The 19,683-nt window shown below is 47.6% G+C and overlaps 1 protein-coding gene across 1 annotated transcript in view; it reads left to right on the forward strand.

Moving 5' to 3' along the window:
• Positions 1-17,324, forward strand: part of LOC149352042 (nose resistant to fluoxetine protein 6-like) — a 43,172-nt gene extending 25,848 nt beyond the window's left edge. The window contains exons 8-15 of the mRNA XM_089581276.1: positions 794-889; positions 1,390-1,558; positions 2,275-2,354; positions 9,038-9,160; positions 12,057-12,177; positions 12,601-12,787; positions 12,893-13,035; positions 13,360-17,324. Of these exons, the coding sequence (XP_089437402.1) occupies positions 794-889; positions 1,390-1,558; positions 2,275-2,354; positions 9,038-9,160; positions 12,057-12,177; positions 12,601-12,787; positions 12,893-13,035; positions 13,360-13,542 (1,102 nt within the window). The 3' untranslated portion in view covers positions 13,543-17,324. The remainder of the gene's footprint in view (positions 1-793; positions 890-1,389; positions 1,559-2,274; positions 2,355-9,037; positions 9,161-12,056; positions 12,178-12,600; positions 12,788-12,892; positions 13,036-13,359) is intronic.
• The last annotated feature ends 2,359 nt before the right edge of the window (positions 17,325-19,683 follow it).

Here is a 19,683-nt window from a genome sequence, read left to right on the forward strand (position 1 = left end):
TATCCAGAGCAGAGTTTCACTTCAGTTCTGGGCAAGTCGGGATTCACCTCCGGCTTTCTGACTTTGCGAGAGAAAAAAAAAACATGTTAGAGAAATTCTTCGCTGTCACACCACAGCTAACACTCAAAGATTCGCGTTGCACACTCGTAATCGTCCTGTGATTTTTTTCTTTCTTTTTTTTTGCTGAGCTTTGAGGCCAGACGCCGCCACTCACTTCCAAACCATGATCACGGAGTCCTCTTCGTTATAGACGTCACGAGTTTGTATCGAGCGGTGGTTAAAAAACGTTCAATTCTTTTAGTCCAGTTTTCTCAGAAATAATCGTGTTATTTGCAGCCAAATAAACATCAACATAGCCGGAAACAGACAAATTTTTTTTTGCAAAGAACAGAAAGGGATGGAGTTATCCTCGGTGTCTCTTTAATGCTCACAAGCTGCGCGTGCACGGGCTCTGAGGGACAGTGAGGAGCTCCGAATTCATTTTGATCACCTGGAACCTACACTGATATCGCACAGCATACGGGCGTTTTTGTATTCCGCTAAAACCGAAATTCTATCCCCCGACCTCGGCCTCGATCAGCAGCCGAACGCTAATGCCGCTGGCCCACTGCGGCGGTCTCAAGAGCATTTAAACGGACCTAAGTACAGCGACTGAGGGAATGACTGAATTTGGGGACTTATTTGCGAGGTCTGAATGATCCATTGAGCGCATGTCATCGTGACTGCCAAATACCATTAAATCTCGCTGACTTCCATGCCCTAAACAAATTCACTTTTATTTCAACTTTTTCAGTGGCTTCCTAGTCGCCATTGGGATTTTGAATGAAGTCAAAAAGAAGAAGTCTATTTGGTTTCTTCTTCCTGTTACCGCGGTTATGCGGTACATCAGGTGAGTGAGCATGATTCCTAAGCCACAAGCACCAAATATTTTTCTTTCCTCTCTCTTTCTCTCTCCGTGGATGTGAACACATTGAGTCAAGCACTGCTTTTTTTATTCACTGCACACGTTCCGAAGTTTTTTCATTCATATTATCGTTTGTTGTTGTGAACGCTGTTTATAAAAACTGGTCCTTACAACTGCCAAAAAGTACATTCAAGTAGCTTCCTGTTTTTTTTTCTTTTTTGTCTTTTCACCAAGTTAGGTCGCCAGTCTCGTTAGCGTTCTCCATGGCTCAACCATTAGTGTGCAAAGGTCCAGATAAATGCATAAAGAACTTGGGGCTCTTCTCAATTCATTCCGACACTCAGCGTCTGCTGGTAGCAATAGAGACCGGACACTCTGCGCGGGGTGCTTTGCCGACTGAGCTGCGACGGCGGTTGTTGTACTACTCTCGTGAAGATGGAAGCTGACGCAGGGAAACACGGGTGCGCGTGCCTTTTCGAGTGCAGGCTGACGGTGCCCGGCGCGTTCCTGGTGGGCATGTTCTTCCTCTACCCGCTAGTAGTGTCGGGGCCCCTGGTGGACGACCTGGTCCAGTACCTCGTGAACAACGTCTGTCGCCGAAACTGGTGGCAGGTGCTGACGCACGTGTCCAATCTGCGCGACCCGGTCGACGTGGTGAGTGCAGTTCATCCAGAATGTCGCAGCTCCCGGTTTGTACTTGTTGATCCTTCTTGACGCGAGATAAACAGGTTGCGCGTAAGTACGGGCCGCTGGACCAGATGGCCCTGCCGTCTATCTTATGTCATCTGCCGCGAAATGCTCCATATGGGCCAGCCGGAATAGGTGCCTCTCTGGCGGGTCATCTGATTATAGCGAAGGTCCACTTATAGACACGATGGAAGAGAAGCTTGATGTCAAACTGGTCAGCGTACTTGATGTAAAACTGACCAAACATAATCTCACTGCGTTTTTTTTTTTTACTTTTCATCAGACCGCTTGCCGTACATTTTGTGACGAATTGTCTGCTTGTTTTAGACTGGGTTAAACGATTATTAAAATTCAAGCCCCTTAATTTAGTCCGTTCAGTGGCAGCATAAATATGCCTGAGCTTCACCATATTGCGGGAGGGGCTCGTTGGAGCAAGCTGTATGCTGAGTGCGTGTCTTGTGCGTTCGTCTGCCGCATCGTGGAGCGACGCCCGGTGAGCGAGGAAATCAAGGTAACAACGATCGAAGTTCATTAGGTTAATCAGCTTACAGCTTGTCGCATGCCCTTAAATATACATATTTTTACTTGAGACTAAAAAATAAATAAAGTATTTTGTGTACACAAGAGTTCAGTGCAAAGAAAAACGTAACTTATCAGTTTTTTTTTTCTTTCTTTAACTGCAGTGCTTGCCTACACTGTGGTACATAGCCTGCGACTACCAGCTTTTCCTGGCGACTCTTCTGCTTGTATTTCTTCTGGCCAAGTGAGTCCGCAATATGACAAATCACCTCAGGCAGTTTATCCTTAACTGCGCCTCAATTCGCTCTTGTGTGCCGTTTTGTGTAATGCCGATTTTTGTCATGCGTATTTTATATGTCATGCCGACAGCAGGAGTTTTTCTTTTTTCTGTCCAACAACGGTCCTCGCTGATCCGTTATGCACAAGCGCGAATCTTACGTACTGAAACCGCACAGGCACGGACAAAATTTTATGATATGCGGCGGAAAAACACTTATTTCTGCTTCGCATCGCTACACAGCCAGCCTATGTTCGTTGCAGTGCGTGGAATATGCATGTATCCCGTCATGCTTTCGGGCTTTTCAGCAAACTGGCTTGGCCGACCACGAATAAATAAATTGCAAGCTTTCCGCCAATCCTCATCCCGTTAACTTATCTCCACGATTGTACAAATGGAAAAGTGCAGTTTTCGGCGTAGAAAACATTATTTTTTCTCATAACAGCTCCTCGAGTGCAACGAAAAGACTGAATTGCCCGGCATGATGTGAGTGTGGCATGCACTTAATACATTATATATATATACTAGATAGTCAGAAGTCTCTAGGGCACAGGGTTTACCTTTTCACCGCATGTTCAGGCAGTAACGACGCCACTGAGAGTGAGAACAAGAGCTTTTCTCCCCTTGTCGACGCTTGGAACTTCGGACGTGCGGTAGCTGCTCATCTGCACGGCTCAAAAGCTTACCCTGCAGCCCGCAGAGAGCTGGGCTGTGTAGGATAATGCCCATATCACACGAATTGGGTCGGTTGCGAACCCTAGCTTCAGGTTTTTTGACATTCACAGACACGTCAATCTTTGGTCTTAAGTGTCCTTTGAAATTATGGAAATGCACATTTTTTATGCGCTTACAACGAAACGAAGGAACGGGATGCTCATTATTATTATCAGAAACGACCCGTTCTAAGGCACTGCCGTGTAGAAATACCGCGGCAGTAATGCATCCGCACAGGTAAATGGAGGCTACAGAGAATGAAAAATGCTTGCGATTGAGGAAAGAGGAGGGCAACTTGACTTCGGGAAGCCAAGAAACACGGTAACGTGTTTCAAGTCAGCAGGGAATTACTCCTGCTTTGCCGCATGTACTATCAACGTCAAATGAAATGCGAACAAAACAACTGGAACGCGAGCACAAAAAATCAAGCATATTAGAGGCTGGAGGTGAAATACAGGCGTGGCCTATTAACATTTCAGAGGAGCGGTCTTTTCGGCTTCGATGGGAAAATGAACTGCTCATGTATTTTGCCCCCTTAGTATACGAGGTCTGTTAGAAAAGTATCCGACCTTATTTTTTTTTTTTGCGAACACCTGATGGATGTGAAACAAGCGCGCTTGCACCAGCAGACCATGAACCGTCGTGCGCATGCACGAATTTTTTCCCTCCTGCCGATAGCGTCAGTCGCTGGGAGGCAGCGTTTGAGTGATGTAGTGAGCAGTGCTCTCGTCGGTTTTTTAGTGCAAGCAAAATGGCGGTGCGACAGGAGCAGCGTTAATGCATCAAATTTTGCCAGAAACGGGGCGACAGCCAAGTGGAAACCATTCGGAATATTTAGACGGTTTTCGGTGATGATGCTTAGAGCAGCACACAAATTAAGCAATAGTACAACTGGCTTAAAGATGGCCGCACATCGGTGGAGAGCGAGCCACGCTCCGGTCGGCCATCAACATGCCGAAATGGCCAGGTCATTGCCGAAGTGAATGCTCTGGTGATGCGGGACCGTCGTGTGACTATCCGAGAAATTGCGGAAGAGGTGGACATCAGTAGTTTTTCTGCACATTCCATTATCACCGAAGATTTGGCCATGAAGAGAGTAGCGGCGAAATTTGCGCCGAAGCTGCTCACGGTGGAGCAAAAGCAGCTTCGTGTTGAAGTCTCACAGGACACGCTGGATTCCAAAAACAGTGACCCCGACTTCATCAACACCATGATCACTGGTGACGAGTCTTGGGTGTACGGGTACGACCCGGAAACCAAATCCCAGTCGTCACAGTAGAAGCATTCCACGTCCCCAAGACCAAAGAAGGCCTGCCAAATGCTCAGCAACGTCAAAGTGATGCTGACTGCTTTCTTGGACTCTCGCTGTGTGGCACACCACGAGTACGCACGCCCCAGGGTCAAACAATGACCAAAGAGTACAACAGGGATGTCCTCCGTCGCCTACGTGATGCTGTGCGGCGCAAGAGACCGCGGAGTTGTGGTCAACAGGAAATTGGCGTATCCATCACGACAATGCTCCTGAACATTCTTCGCACTTGATTAAGACTTTTTTGGCGAAAAACCAGACCCCTGTAGTTCAAAAGGCTTCTTACTCTCTTGATATGGCCCCCTGCGACTTCTGGTTGTTTCCAAAAATCAAGAGGTCATTGAAAGGAGCACGTTTTCAGACAAGAAAGGACATTATGGCTGCAACGACAGCTGAGCTAAACTCCATTCCGAAAAAGGCCTTTTCGGAATACTTCCAACAGTGGCAGCACATCTGGGAGAAGTGTGTTGAGTCCCAAGGAGACTACTTTGAAGGTAATTAGGTTTCCAACGCTCCAGTTGTGCCATTTTTTTTTTCTTCGGCCAAAGGTCGGATACTTTTTTAACAGACCTCGTAATATCTGCGAGTTGTGCAGTTCGCGTTTCAATTGGCTTGTTCGCGTTTCAATTGACGCTGATAGTACAAGAAGGAACAGCGCTGGCGGAGAAAGTGTAAGTCATGAAATAACAGAACATGAGATCGCACGCGTTTAAAACTGAAAAGAAAAGGGAAAAGGGAAAAGAAAGGGAGTCCTGTACACAACGCTGTTTTTGTTTCTCTTGTTTCTTATCAGAATCAAAATTAGTTCAGGAGTGAAAAATGAGTTCATATACAAAATTTAAATGTGCCAAAAAAGGTGCTCTGTAGTCGGCGGCGGAAGTGGCATGCGCACAACAGCTAGAATTTTTTTTCCTAAAAGTCAACGAAAGGCGAGACGCAAAAGATCGCCCGCAGCTGTTTCCGTCCGTCAACCGGCGACAGTAATTTCCGCCGTGTGTTAGTTAGCAGGATATGAATTTATGCATACATTTTTAGATAACCCAATGTATGGTCTCGAAATGAAATCTTTATGAATAAATTTCCAAGAACCATTAAAACGAAGTCATTCGATTGAAAATTGCACGATTACGTGTTTCGTAAGCGCTTAGGTTTATTGCGAGTCTTTAAAATACCTTGTAATGTAGTATTAATGTAAAATCTCGTTTTTATATCCTCGCACGAAGGATCGTTTTTCATGTAACAAGTGAAGGTGGGCTAGTCGTTGACAATGGAGTGCATATTGCTTTCCTGTGCTTTCCTCTCTTCGTCCCTCGTCGTTTTGCGCGGCTGCAATATGCACTCCATTGTCGTTTTTAATGCAGGAACGCATTTAATAGCGGCTACGATTTCGCGTGTTTTTGTCTTCAGATGTTTGTCCTTCCGTCTGTCCACACGGCACGCTGAGGCCATTGGCGCCGACGCGAGCAGACGATACTACTTTCATCTGGCACGCACATAGCAGAAACTTAAGCAAACGGCACTTGCTCATGTAATAAGCTTGCAAATAGTGCTACATGAGCAACAACACCGTTGCTAAAAACAGGCGCTAACTTCTTACGCAGTGAAGCACAATGAGGAAAAAAAATTGTATATAAAAAGACACTGTACAAGAGATAAATTTTATCCACTTATGAATGCATAACAGCCTCAGGAGATGACAAAGAGCGACTCCTTTGAAACGTTTAATCCTTTCTGAACGCGCAGAGTGTCTTTATTTGGGATGCTTTCCCTGTTGTGTTCGAGCACGCGTTGGTAGCCTACCTCGAACGCGCTCTTGACTGCGTTCTGACATGCGCTTGCGGTTTCCGCGTTCGTTTTCTTCGTATGTGATATTTTTTGTGTGTCTGGTTGGCTCGTCGCGTGCATTAATTGCCTATAAATGTGCTTGTGCCAACCCTACCGTCCTCGTTCCTTGCACCCGCCAGACCGACCGCACCAGGAGGCTGGAATGCGTGGCACTGTTGGAAAGTAAATGAAATTAAAAACAAATGCTTGCGCCGAGACGCCAACAGACAAGGATTCTAAGTATAGACACCTTGTGCACGCTACGTTATCTCTGGGAGCTCACAAGTGACGTAACGAAAAGAGCACTTAAAGTTTTATTTAGTGACAACCTTCCTGGTTTTGTTCGTTCTGCATGCACGAGATGAAACATCCAACAGCGCGCAAGCATTGCTGCTATGGGATAATCAAGGCATATCACGGATCAGACCGCAAATATTGTACAACCCGCAGCGGTGGCTCAGTGGTTACGGCGCTCGGCTGCTGACCCGAAAGACGCGGGTTGGAGCCCGCGGCCGCGGCGGCCGAATTTCGATAGAGGCGAAATTCTAGAGGCTCGTATGCTGTGCGATGTCAGTGCGCGATAAAGAACCCCGGGTGGTCGAAATTTCCGGAACCCTTCACTACGGCGTCTCTCATAGCCTGAGTCGCTTTGGGACGTTAAACCCTAATAAACCAAACCAAATATTGTACATATCTGAAAAGTTAAGTGCGCCATATTTGAACCTCTCGCGTATTTTCAATGTGTTCTCCGTAGCGCACGACAATAGTTTAAGAAGAAAAAAAAAACAAATAATGCTAGCATTGCAAATCAATAATTAAATGGCAATAACGAAACGCAGTATTCCTGGCATTCGTTTAGAGCAAGCAGGAGTATTTGACACTTTAGACTGATTTGAATTCAATAACTTAAATGTGAATACTAAGGGTCTTAAACCGCTGAAAGTGCAAGAAAAGCGTCACTGATTTATAGTGTCGAAATAAACCACAAATGCCATAATTTTTACCACGGTAGAAGCTAATACCTCAACAGGGGCGTGGCTTCTAAGCATCCTGCCCTTGGCAACGCTCCCGCACTGGCTATATATAGGCCAGGCCGTGGTCGCACAGCCGTAATAAGCCGCAGTCGCTATATGAGCAAGCTCAATGGGCCAAATCCTGGTCGCCTTCGAGGATCCGCGGACTACCGTCACAGTGTAGAAGCCAAAAAGAAAAAAAAATCGATGAAGTAAAAGTTATATTTTCAGAAACTTGCGCCATTTGAGATTTATTTTGGCGCTGTACAACTCCTTAATTAAAAGTGCTCGAGTCAATTCCAGCTCGTCAAATAATTAATAATGGCTTAAATACTCATGTTCTCTTTTACGTGACGGTTTCATTCAACTATACTGCTTCAGGTCCATTCCCACTGCTTTCACTTTTTTTTTTTTTAACCTACGGCTCACTTTGCATGTGGCATTCCATATAGGTTTCTTGGATAGTGTTTCTCACAGCATCTGTGTTGGTCATTAAAAAGGGAGCGCAGTTTCGAGTACGTTCACACGCTTCCACTATTTTTGCCTTCAGTGGGAAAATAAATTCGGCGGCCCACATAAATACGCTAGCTCAGGTCTATGAACAGCTTCCTTCGCGACAGTTGTTGGATTTTCCCGTCGCTTATTGAATAAAACGAGCTAGCCCCCGTTTAAAACAGTACTTGTGCTTAATGTAGGAGCCGCCAGGAGCGCTACCTGCTACGTCTACCGGAAAGTTAATTACGCATTTGCCTCCGAAAGTAAAGTCAAGCGTTTTCCAGCATTAAAAGGATGCCGCCGGAATGCTGTGCGACATGTTTTTGCTTTACGCGGTATCGCAACCTCAGGAAGAAGGAAACTGTAATACAAAATGTTTCTTTCGAATGTGTTTTTCTCTGCGACCGAAACTGCCATAAAGTAGCCGAATAATTGCACTAATATTCCTGTTCTATTCTGTGCTACAGCCGCTGCGTTGACGCAGTGGTTATATATGATGCTCGGCTGCTGACCCGAAACCCAATAAACCAAACGACATAGGTGCACGCCTGTGCGCATAATATCGCGTGGCGTCTGCTCACATCTCAGTTCTGGTTGCACCGCTGTTGGAATTAGAAATGAGCGTCGGTCGGGGTCCCGACCCGATGCGCTAGCACAAACTGAGACAACGAGTAAAAGCGACCGCATGCAGCGAGAGAGGGTTTCAGAGACACTTCCAACCTGGACGGCTTTTTTCACCTGGCACTGTCAAGCGCTCCCCGTGCGTTGTTTAACTGTTCGCTATATAAGCTACCGCTGCGCGCATCTGCCGCGAGCGCGTTGGAATTGGTAGCGCCCGGTGCACACAGCTGTCCTGTGAGCAATATGGCTACAGCGCACAGGTTGGAAATAATTTAAATACTGTAGTTGGAGCAAGGTGTGTGTCAAAAAGAAAATCTCGAAAGAAAACAAAACAAGAGTCCGAAAATGACGGAAGCTTGGGTATCGCGAAGGGGCGCGTACGAAGGGGCGTCTTCATAATATCGTGAAAAAATGTGAAAGAAGGAGCCTGGTTGCTTGTGTTCTTTTTGTACTCTGCTGATATCGGTTCTTTGGCTTCTCTTCCTCTCTGCTTGGACGCTTGACTTGCCGTCCTGAAGGCGTCAAGCAGCGCCTGTTTACCCCACATTAACGCTGACATGAGGCACAGAGGTCTAGCCAGATCTTGTGAACAAATTCGGGATAAACATAAGAAAGATACTTTCTCCCTGCCTCTCTCGCTTCATGAGCAATGCGTTCGCTTCTGCTGATTGCAGGAAGCCCGTCGCCGGAGTGGTCTGCCTGGTCGCCGTCGCAGTGGGCGCCTGCGTCGCCGTGGGCGTCCAGCACTACCTCAGCGCATTCGAGCCCCTGCCGTACACGCACATATCTGACATTGAGTGAGTGGCACGGTTCATTCACCTGGCAGGACGCACGTGAGACTCAGTACGGGTAGCAGGGGTGAGCCGTCGCGCACCGCTGTGCAAACTGTGCGCGGCTGCGACGCCAGCTGTTCGCACGTGTCCGACCTTTGCGTTTCCGGCTGCCGCGGTGATACCATGTGATACTGCGTACATTGCCTGCAACGAGCTCTGTGTTAGCTGGCTGCTTCTTCTGGGCGTTTAACTTCACAGTAAAAAGCAAATTAAATGAGTATCATCATCAGCAGCAGCCTGACTACACCCACTGCAGGACAAAGCCCTCTCCCATATCTCTCTAATTACCCCTGTCCTGTGCCAACTGCGGCCACCCTCTCCCCGCAAACTTCTTAATCTCATCCGCCCACCTAACTTTCTGCGCCCCCTGCTACGCTGGCCTTCTCTCGGTAGGTATCCCGCCCGTTGCGCTACGGACTTCAAAGGAGTATTACACTAATTTTTGGCTTGCGTGTTTTCTTCTTTCAAATGATGTTTTGGGCATTAATATACATGGATCACCTCGCAGTATTCCCCTACGACCACTAAATAATGTATAATTTAATTAATTCTTTATGATGTTTCAGTTTCATCAACCGACCGATGGTTGTGACGTATAAGGTGTTCAAAACGTGAGGCATGAAAAACTGCGATATAGTCACAGATACGTGGTTTTAACTCACTACTACGCTTAAGCCACCCTGCTTGCAGAGCCGGAATGACAACGACCGCCGTATGAGCTGCTGAGTGGTACGTTATATTGCGTTTTTTTTTTTTTTTCACGCATGCCCACGTGGCCTAAAAGCACCTTACACGTCACAGCCACCGTTCGGTCGACGAAACCGAACAGCGTGGTAGAGGAATTTCAATTATAAATTACTTAGCGGTATTAAGCGAATACCGCGCGGAGGAAATATTACAGGCAAGAAAACATGCAGCTAAAATGAGATGCATGTCTATAGTCATTCTAAAACCTAGCGTGGCTTTGTTTCTTCGCGGCATCTTTTTATTCCAGCTGCATGAACTTCCAAGAACTTCTAAGCATCGTCATATTGATTAAGCTTACAACGGTCTAAAGTTCGCCGCACGAGCTCTTCTCGGTCCGAGTTACTCGATGTAGCAGCAATACCATTTCCGTGAGCGCGGCGATAGTGACGGATTGGCCATCGAAGCTGCGGGAAAAATGTTCTGCGGCACAAATCGTACCGCGCGGCCGGAAGCCATTTCTGTCACGTGAAACGCGTCACGGAATCTCGTCTGGCCACGTTACTTCGACCTTCACATGAGTGTTTTTTTATGCTTTACCTGGGGAGAAGTGCGCAGCAAGTTCGCCAGAGTACGATCTCATCAAAGTGGTGACGACTAATGCTTCAATTTCAGACTAATGCGGGTGCGCTGTCGACCGCAACTTGAGCCACTTTTGTCAACAACTTGGCTGTTGTGCGAGCCCTTACGCTTATGACGGTTGGGCATCTGAAATGGGGTGATATTTGGCCAACGGGGCCTTCTACTGAATACACAACTGCATGACTTGTCAAATCACTCGCAACCGCGGTTTCAATATGAAGATTTTGAGGGCAGTTTTTGTTGACTACGTGGAGGCAACAGTTCTGAACTGTCAGTGGCGCTGTGCTCGGTCGACTCCGTGGCGTTTTGTATTGCTAATTCTCACACTAGAAGGTCTGAGTGTGACCCACGCATGGTCGTCAGAAGTTGTTATGTTGTCATTTTTTTTTAAAGAGGGAGACACTCCGGCTGTAGCAGGAATTTATTGCAGATAATAAGCTCGGGCTTGCACTGGTTTACATTCACGTTGCTACCATGTTGCTGTTGTCACACTGGGCTTGTGTGAGCGCAGACCTGTCTACAGATGCTGGACCTAATTACAAGAACGCTGGCTCGTTGAGGTTTCCACCCACGGCGGAGAAACCTACTTCATTCAAATAATATTTCCACGATGAACGTATATCATTGAAACAACACGTAGAAAAGGTAGAAACAGTCCTGTCCTCGCCTTTCTACGTGTTGTTTTAAAGCTGAGTTCGTCTTTCAGATATTAATTCTTACAGACTGGCCCCCCAGTCTACGAAGTTAGGATTCAGCACATTGTTTTAATGTTCCGCATATGGCACGGTGTGGAGCTGCTCCAGATTGCATTTTGTAGTAAACTCGCCTATGGAACAAACTGATTTAAAGGCTTAAATGTAATCTCATTAGCATGTCACATTTTCTTGAGACAAGTGCCCCAGTTCATGGTTTATACTGCGGGGAGTACAACGGAAAATAAGTGGAAGCATTGCTCCGGAGTCCCGGCGTACCAAATGCACAAGAGGCCAAGTAGTTAACAGCTAAATTATCTCTAGGGGAGCTACAATTTGGCCCACGCGGGCAAGTTTTTTAGTCTTAGAGATAGGACTATGAAGTGTAGATAGCCATGCCCCATTTTTCACTCTATATTGCGATGTGTAGTTTCTACGGAAAGCTGTCGGCTAAATCACTCATAGTACAGACAGCAATTCAGACTTCTAGTCAGTCTTAACTGCGGACAGTGCATGCGTTTGAGTTTCAGTTTAATGGGGTTTTTGCTGCTTCGGACGCGCGTATTATTATCATCATTAGCTAGAAAACACTTGCGAGTTGGTGCTTCGTAATTATCGAATAGTATTTTTTGATTACTTGTGAACACGTCCTGCCAGCGCCACCTCTTTAAACAGCCTCCGTCGGAAACTTCTGGCGGTTCGATCAAAGGTTATTTATGTGTAGTTCCGTACCTTTTCTTGAAATCGGCAGCAGCCCGTTAACCTATGTACGGCACAAATGAAGCTACGGCTCACACGCTTCTCCTTTCATCGATCGGTGACTGTTATGAATCTTTTTGCAGTCTCTTCTTCAAAGGTCATGCAGCCATGTATTTGTGGCCGACAGGCCACCTGACCTGCTTCGTGGCCGGAGTCCTCGTGGCTTTCTGCTTTCACAAGTACAGCCATGTCAGGTTTGGAAAGGTACGCACTTGGTCTGTCTTTATAGTTTGGGAGCAAAATACATAAAACGTGCTTGTTCTGTATAGTTACATTCCCGCACTTGTACCAATATTTATTTTAAACTCTTCGCTTGCTGTGCGGGGGACATCTTCGGAACGCATAAAATACTTTGGTCATTTGCCTTGAGGATGCAATGTATTGTATCGTCACATGTTTGCTCATGCTCCGTCCTAAAATAATATACCTCGTTAAGGGGCCCTTAACAGGCGATGAATGTTGAATAGAATTCGAAAAATAAAACACTGAGAAGCGCAGTACCAGTGTTTTCACGTCCGCCGAAGTTGCGTGAAGCTGTGGCAAAAACGGCTTCGATGAACCACCATCATTTTTGCCTGCCATGACCGCATGCACGAAGACCTACATGCGACGTTCTTCCTTCCCCAGGTCACGTACGCCGTGTGCTGGCTGCTAAGCGTAGCTGGGGGTCTCGCAGTGGTGTACTCTGTCTTCGACTGGAACCACCGCGGAGCGTACGTGCAAGCCTGGGCCTCCACATACGCCGGCCTGCACAGGCTTGTCTGGGCGACGGCCGTCTGCTGGGTCGTGTTCGTCTGCGCCACCGGACAGGCCGGTGCGTCTCTGTTCAAATCCATTTTCTAGGCCTCGATCGGCGTGTACATTACGCGCAGATTGTATGAACAACAGTCGAGTGACGGAACTACGCTTTTATGTGCAGCGCTCGTGAACCGGCTGCTCTCGCTCGACGTCTTTGTGCCTCTGAGTCGGCTAACGTACTGCGGGTACCTGGTGCAGATGCTCGTTATCTCTACAAGGCTGGTCACACTGCGGCATTCGGTGTACTACACGCAATGGTCCATGGTTGGTATCTTCTTTTTTCCAGTTAGTTAGGCGTTGTAGTTCGTTTTCGATCACTCGTGTGAAATACACTCCGCGAGCATCCATCTGTCTTGCCGTGGCACTGTATGCACTTTTATATGTCTTTATATCTCATTGGTTTGGCGGTGGTTTTGTGCGCATGCTTGTGTACACGTGTGTGTTCGAGCGTGTGTATTTATATAGGATCAGTAAAATGGCCATTGTAGACAGCTGTTGAACATCTCAGCTCATTACAGTGATAGTAATCGTTAATGGAAAGCCTGACACTTGTGGCCATTGTGGCTCCTAATGACTCGTTCTCTGCAGGTGCGGGACTACCTGGGCCACACAGTGCTTATCTCCATGTTCGCGTACCTGATGTACCTTCTGTGCGAGTGCCCCACCGTCAAGCTGAGCAAGATGGCCCTGAACGGTCTCACGCGCGCCTTCAGCCGAGGTGGAAAAAAGGGTTCTCAAGACTCGCTCAATCAGAACTGCTGCCGCCTGTAAGGCTCAGTCTTGCTCACTGAGTGCGTCTAGAAGCATGGCTCTCAGTTTTTGACGCAGGCCCCTGCCCTCGAGAGGTGGGTTTTCTCGATTCTGCACTCGGCACAGTCAGCTGCTCTGTATGCAGTATATTTCATGTAAATCGTGAAACACATCCACCAATGTTACGGCGTAAGCTCAAACAAGACACTCGACTCAAGTCACTCGACCCCTGTATCATTGTGCGCGCATCTGCGCACCTTCCACAAGAAGGCGCCGACCGACAAGATCGATATTGCGCTACGAAAGCGGTCATATGCTGAACAAAGCTTCCCTAGCTTCCATTCCATGAATCTCATTGTGGAGTAAGCCGTTCTTCAGACGCATTGAAGAGGAGTGCTGCTGCAGCATTTATGAAGCTCAACATCGCCAATGCTTTAAGATGTCCAAAGTCTGCATGAAAGACTGGACAATAGGAGTCATAACGTGAAAGTGAGGCAGAGTCAAAAAGAAATGCCCCAAAAAGCTGGACGACTTTTGATAGGATGACCCGTCTAAGAGGACCTCGACAAAAACCTGTCCTCCTGATGAAACGACGGTCAGTCTTTCTCGGGCGCTTCCACTTCGTTCGGCCTTAGTTCAACGCCCTCAGAAAGACGAGCCGTAGTGGTCTCGCCACCGATCATCGACCCACAGTCGCATAAAACTCCCTTCATGGTATACCCACATAACAATACACCATTTTACTCATCCCGGAGCACATAGGCCGCCGCAGTGGCTCAGTGGTTATGGTGCTCGGCTGCTGACCCGAAAGACGTGGGTTCGATCACGGCCGCGGCGGTTGAATTTCTTTGGAGGAGAAATTCTTGAGGCCCGTGTACTGTGCGATGTCAGTGCACGTTAAAGAACCCCAGGTGGTCGAAATTTCCGGAGCCCTCCCCTACGGCGTCTCTCATAGCCTTAGTCGCTTTGGGACGTTAAACCCCATAAACCAAACCATACCAACTCATCCTTGAGCACATGCATGCTGCAACTCATTCAAAAAGGCTGCAAGCGCGCATGCATGTCACAGAACCATCTCTGCGACACATTACGCAGATGCGAGACATACACTGATCACCCCCATGGCAGTATTTATCGATCAGTAAATCGCCACGTGCACGCGCGTGGCGCAGATACACAGCAGCAGATACACAAATTAACGGATGCAATTCTGCCTACCGTACATCGCACAGACGACCAACGTTTGCGTGACTAAAAAATAATTGAAGAAAAAAGCAGTCTACACGGGCATAGTATATATATTTTGTGTTCGACGATTGATATCTAATGTGCCATTTCCTCGACGGCATCTCGCAAAATCTAACTGAAAGAAAACGAATTTATAGTAAACAGTGTACAGCCAGTAAAGAGCTGGTGGATAAACAGTCTCGCAGTAACAGTGAAACGTGCGCCCTGAAAAGGCAAGACGAAAGTGAACAGCGTGCTCTCCGCAGCACCAAAGGGTAGACATGGACGAGGAAGAATAGGTAGGATAAGTAAAGAGAGCTGGGGGTATTTTGTTTCCTACCCTGCAGTGGAAGAAAATGACAAAGAATAGATAAGACAAAAGAGTGGTAGGGTTTTATTGTATTTAAACCGAGTAGACGTGCGAAAGCATGTGTTTAGCCTGGTTGGCTCATGGTTTTGCTTTGCTGGGTCGTCGGCACGTCTGGTGACGATATTAGAGTCAGGTTAAGCTCTGATCGAGGTTAAGCTGATCTGATCTGTTCGCGCTACAGACGGCAGTTGACGGCAATGTGCAGTGCACAGTGCGATAGTGTGTTGCAGTTTAACAAGAGGCGTGATCGGTGATAGCATAATGCTCTCGTGCAGCGCCGCCGTGGATTCGAAACCCGGTCACGGCAGTATTTATTTTATTCCTGCATGGGCCTTTGCTATGCTAGGTTTGGCCAAGTCACCCTCAAGGTCACCCCCCCCCCCCGTTGGCTACGGCTGACGCGACGCTTCTCCGAACTCACCCTAAGCTTCCGCCCATTGACTGCAGCTTGCTCGGTGCTCCTCCGAAGAAACCTGAGCTTACCGGAGTTACTCCGAGGCATCACGCAAAATTCTTGGTTGGGACCTTGTTATGTAGTGCTTTTGCACTAAGAGGCAAACGTACTTTGATGTTGAAGTGAAGTGAAGTGAAGTTTATTTTGACAACGATTTGTCAGAGGTGACGGGACAAAAGGCAATTCATTTTTTGCCTGAAGTGGCCCCGTCACCCGTTACATTGCTCAGGGGGGTGGCAAATTACACAGTAAAGTACACAAAGGAAAAACAAGAAAAGTAACAACATCGCATACGTACTACATGAATTATATGTAAAGATCAATGAGTTACACATAATTAACACAGATGCAATGAAAAATGAAGGAAACAACAACGCAAAGCTAAAATGTCTCTAGGACAAAAAAAAATTGAAAAAAATGTTACGCCCAGCTGCCGGCAACTTCGAAGTGAAAGGTATCGGGTGGCAAATGAAGTAGCATGCAAAGACATGCAGTCACGAAAGAAAGTAGTTTAAAATTTTTGCTGCATTGAACTTGCATCGTCATGTCCCTCGCTTCGCTTAGCTCATATCAGCTTGGACGTCATGGATTGCAGGAGCGGTAATAAACGTATTTTAAGAAACTGAAGTCTGATGTCTCTACTTTTATTATTTTTATTTAGTTGGCGATGAACACGGGGAGTTTCTTAGTAGGGCGTGGTTGTAGGCCAGTTGGTAGGATATCATGAGGAGCAAAACCGTCGTGGTCGCCTGCCTCTGTCCCGTCCTGTTTTGCGGTTTTGCTCCTCATGACGGGGAGTTTCCCCTATTCGTTTAGGTCTGGCGTAGCGGTTTGATTCTGTGCAACAAATATGTGTCGCTGAAAGATAATAATGATAACAATGTTTAACGTCTCAAGGCGACACACATATGGTCCATGAGGGACGCCATAGTAGAGAGCTGCAGGTTACTTTAGACCACCGAGGTTCCTTAACGTGCGCGGACAACGCACAGCACATGGGCGTTCTTGTATTTCGCCTCCACCGATATGCTGCTGCCACGACCGGGATTCGATCCCGCGACCTTGGGATCAGCAACAGAACGTCAAAGCAACTGAGTCACCGTGGCTGGTGGGTCGCCGAACGTGGCCTCCATAAGTGTACATGAGCTCTGAGGTAAAGAGTCTTATAGCTCGGCCGCACGTCCCGTGTAAGCTTGAATATGGCACTAAAGCTTCACTGACTTCTTCCATCACCACCCTACACCGGGCAGAATGCTGCAAACACGGCTCACGAAGTAGCGCCAAGGTGAAGCAGACCACGAACTTGAACACAATTTAAGCGCCTTCAGCACAACTTGACGACGCCTAATTAAAAGGCCCATCTGCTTCGCACTTTCAATTGGTGATTGCGCACTTTCAATTGGTGATTGCGGCACTGTTTTAGCCAAAATCGAAAAAATAATTTCACAGGCGTGATCAGCAATGACACTACTTCAAAACCCCCTGAAAAATTGGGTGATTCGAAAACCGCCTCAGTATCCGGTGGGCAGGCTGTGATAATACCACAAGGTCACGTGACCTATGCGGCCCACCTAGGCTGCTTCTCCGGGGATTTTTCGCTCACAACGCCGACGACGAGGCCATATTTTCTGCAGAACGGGAGCCTTAACGCTATAAGATACGGCGCGTGCGAGTGTAGTCCATCCAACGAGCGCGCAGAGCGTATTCACTGCCAATTACGCATGCTGCCGCACTCAAGAAAATGCTTTTTTTTTATTAGAAACGCGGTGGGGCGACAGCTGTGTGTTAATGTGAATCAATTCCTGATAATTTCTTGCACATCCACTTTTACCACGCGTAAATATACTGGCATCTTTGCAGCGTGCATTTGCGTAAAAATATTGCCAGCAACCTACTTGACCTTTCCCACCATGAAGAAAAAAACATTAGCTTGAGACTGCACCGATGCGGCTCTGTCAATCATTGTCAGGCAATCACTGATGTAGTGCCGGGTTTGGCGGTGCTGCAACAACCGCTAAAATGAAACTCTCCTAGGATTAAAAAGAATAACAGTTTTGAAACGGGCAGCTGTGAAATGAACTAAAAGGCTAGACAACTAGCCGTAATTCAGTCCAGACGTACTCAGTCGAAATCTCCAGTCTTTCTTTCTAATTTCGTTTCGCGCAGAACACGCGAACTTCTCGTGCATTTATTTAATGAAAAAGGCATAACTCGCTTGTACTGCCCAGGTCTGTTGGTGTTATTTTAAAATAGCGGAGCTCTCTCCCCAATATGAATATTTTTGCTCGTGTACGCTACGCGCATTATAAAAGCGCTTCTTAAAGGGGTTCTGAAACACCTTCCGAGGAGAGCATATCAACTCGCCCAATCACTGCGTTGTGTTGTCATGAACACCTGAGCCAAATAATACACCTCTACACGCAACAGAGGACCCACAATCACGTGCGAAATTTGGCGAGCACTTCCCGGCGACTGCTTCATGGTAGCACCCTCGACCGTCTCTCGCACCAGCGTATACAAGTTGAGAGAAAGCTAATGGTAAAATTCTTCCAGACGTCAGGCAGATACCATGGCCGCGGCCAATAGGCCGCGTAGCTCCGACGGGTCAGGAAGCTCAGCGCCCGGAGGTGGGGCCGCCGGAGGAGCAGCCGACCTGCCAGCGGGCAAAGGCGCGTGCAAGCGGAATACGCTGCGGCGGCAGAGATTCCGCGGAAAGCCCGATCGGTCCAGGACCGAATTCTGCCGCCGGAAAAAATTCCGCCGATTCTCATCGGCGACGGCGAGTACGAAGTTGCATTCCCGTGGCGACAAATATGGCGGCGCCCTTCGATGGATGATGCTAATGATGCCTCGCTTCGGACTGGATTCGTCCTTGTTATTGCCTTCTTCAGCGCGTTCATTGGCCATAAATGGCAAATGCAAGTTAGCGCCTTTCCTGTCGTTTTTTGACTTTGTGCCGTCTTGTTGCGATTTAATTCTTGCCACCCATAAATGGGCCACCGGTCTTTCGCCTCGTCTCATCTCACCCGTAAGAAAACGTACGATTAATGAATTTGCTTTAGTTTTTTTATTTAGAGCGACGATTCTGCGCCCTTTAGGCTTCGTCAGTTTGTTGACAGCAACGGTTCCCGTCTTAACCACCAGATGGCGCCACTAGGCTGAACGTCGTCGCGCTTCTGTTGGTTTGGTTTGGTTTATGGGGTTTAACGTCCCAAAGCGACTAAGGCTATGAGAGACGCCGTAGTGGAGGGCTCCGGAAATTTCGACCACCTGGGGTTCTTTAACGTGCACTGACATCGCACAGTACACGGGCCTCTAGAATTTCTCCTCCAAAGAAATTCTAGCCGCCGCGGCCGGGATCGAACCCGCGTCTTTTGGGTCAGCAGCCGAGCACCATAACCGCTGAGCCACCGCGGCGGCTGTGCGCTTCTGTTCTATAAAAAAGTGAGAGTGTTAGAAATGGCTTAACGTCGGCCAGAATAGCTGCATTTTGACGTACGTAAGCGCGCACATGGTTATGGCATATAGACAGCATCGGTTAACCTCTTGCCATATCTCTGTACGCCACGAGCAGACGACGAGCGGAGACGTGGTGGCCGGCAAGTGTGAACGAGGCAGCATTTCCGACGCGGCGGATTTCGCTGGCCGTCGCCGCCGAAATGCCCAAGTGTGAACGCGCCATTTATGTTTCTGTTCCGAATGGACTCTCAGTCTGTGTTGCGAGCGTATTTGCACGACCACTGTTTGATCGAGAAGTGGTGGTGTTTATCGCCAACAGGGTTGCCGTTGGTGGCTACTTTGCGCCAAATTGGCTACTTTTCGACCCCGTCTGGCGATGAAAATTTCACGCCCTTGGCTACTTTCTGGCTACTTTGAACTTCTATTTTGGCGCATTTACTAGCCATTTTTTTTTTGGAATTGCATATACAATAGCAAGCAAGAACAGAAAAGAACAATTATTTCCAAGCTTTGCTGTCCTCATCGCTGTCCTGGTCGCCTTGATGCGCGCGCGCGTCCTCGACGCATATATTCCTCCAACGAACTGGAGTCTGAAATACGCCAGCAGCAGAGAATTAGCGGTGCACTTGATCACGCATCATGTTTGACTTTC

This window comes from Amblyomma mixtum, chromosome 3 (assembly GCF_055824585.1).
Source record: "Amblyomma mixtum isolate Tamu chromosome 3, ASM5582458v1, whole genome shotgun sequence".
Lineage (NCBI taxonomy): Eukaryota > Metazoa > Arthropoda > Arachnida > Ixodida > Ixodidae > Amblyomma > Amblyomma mixtum.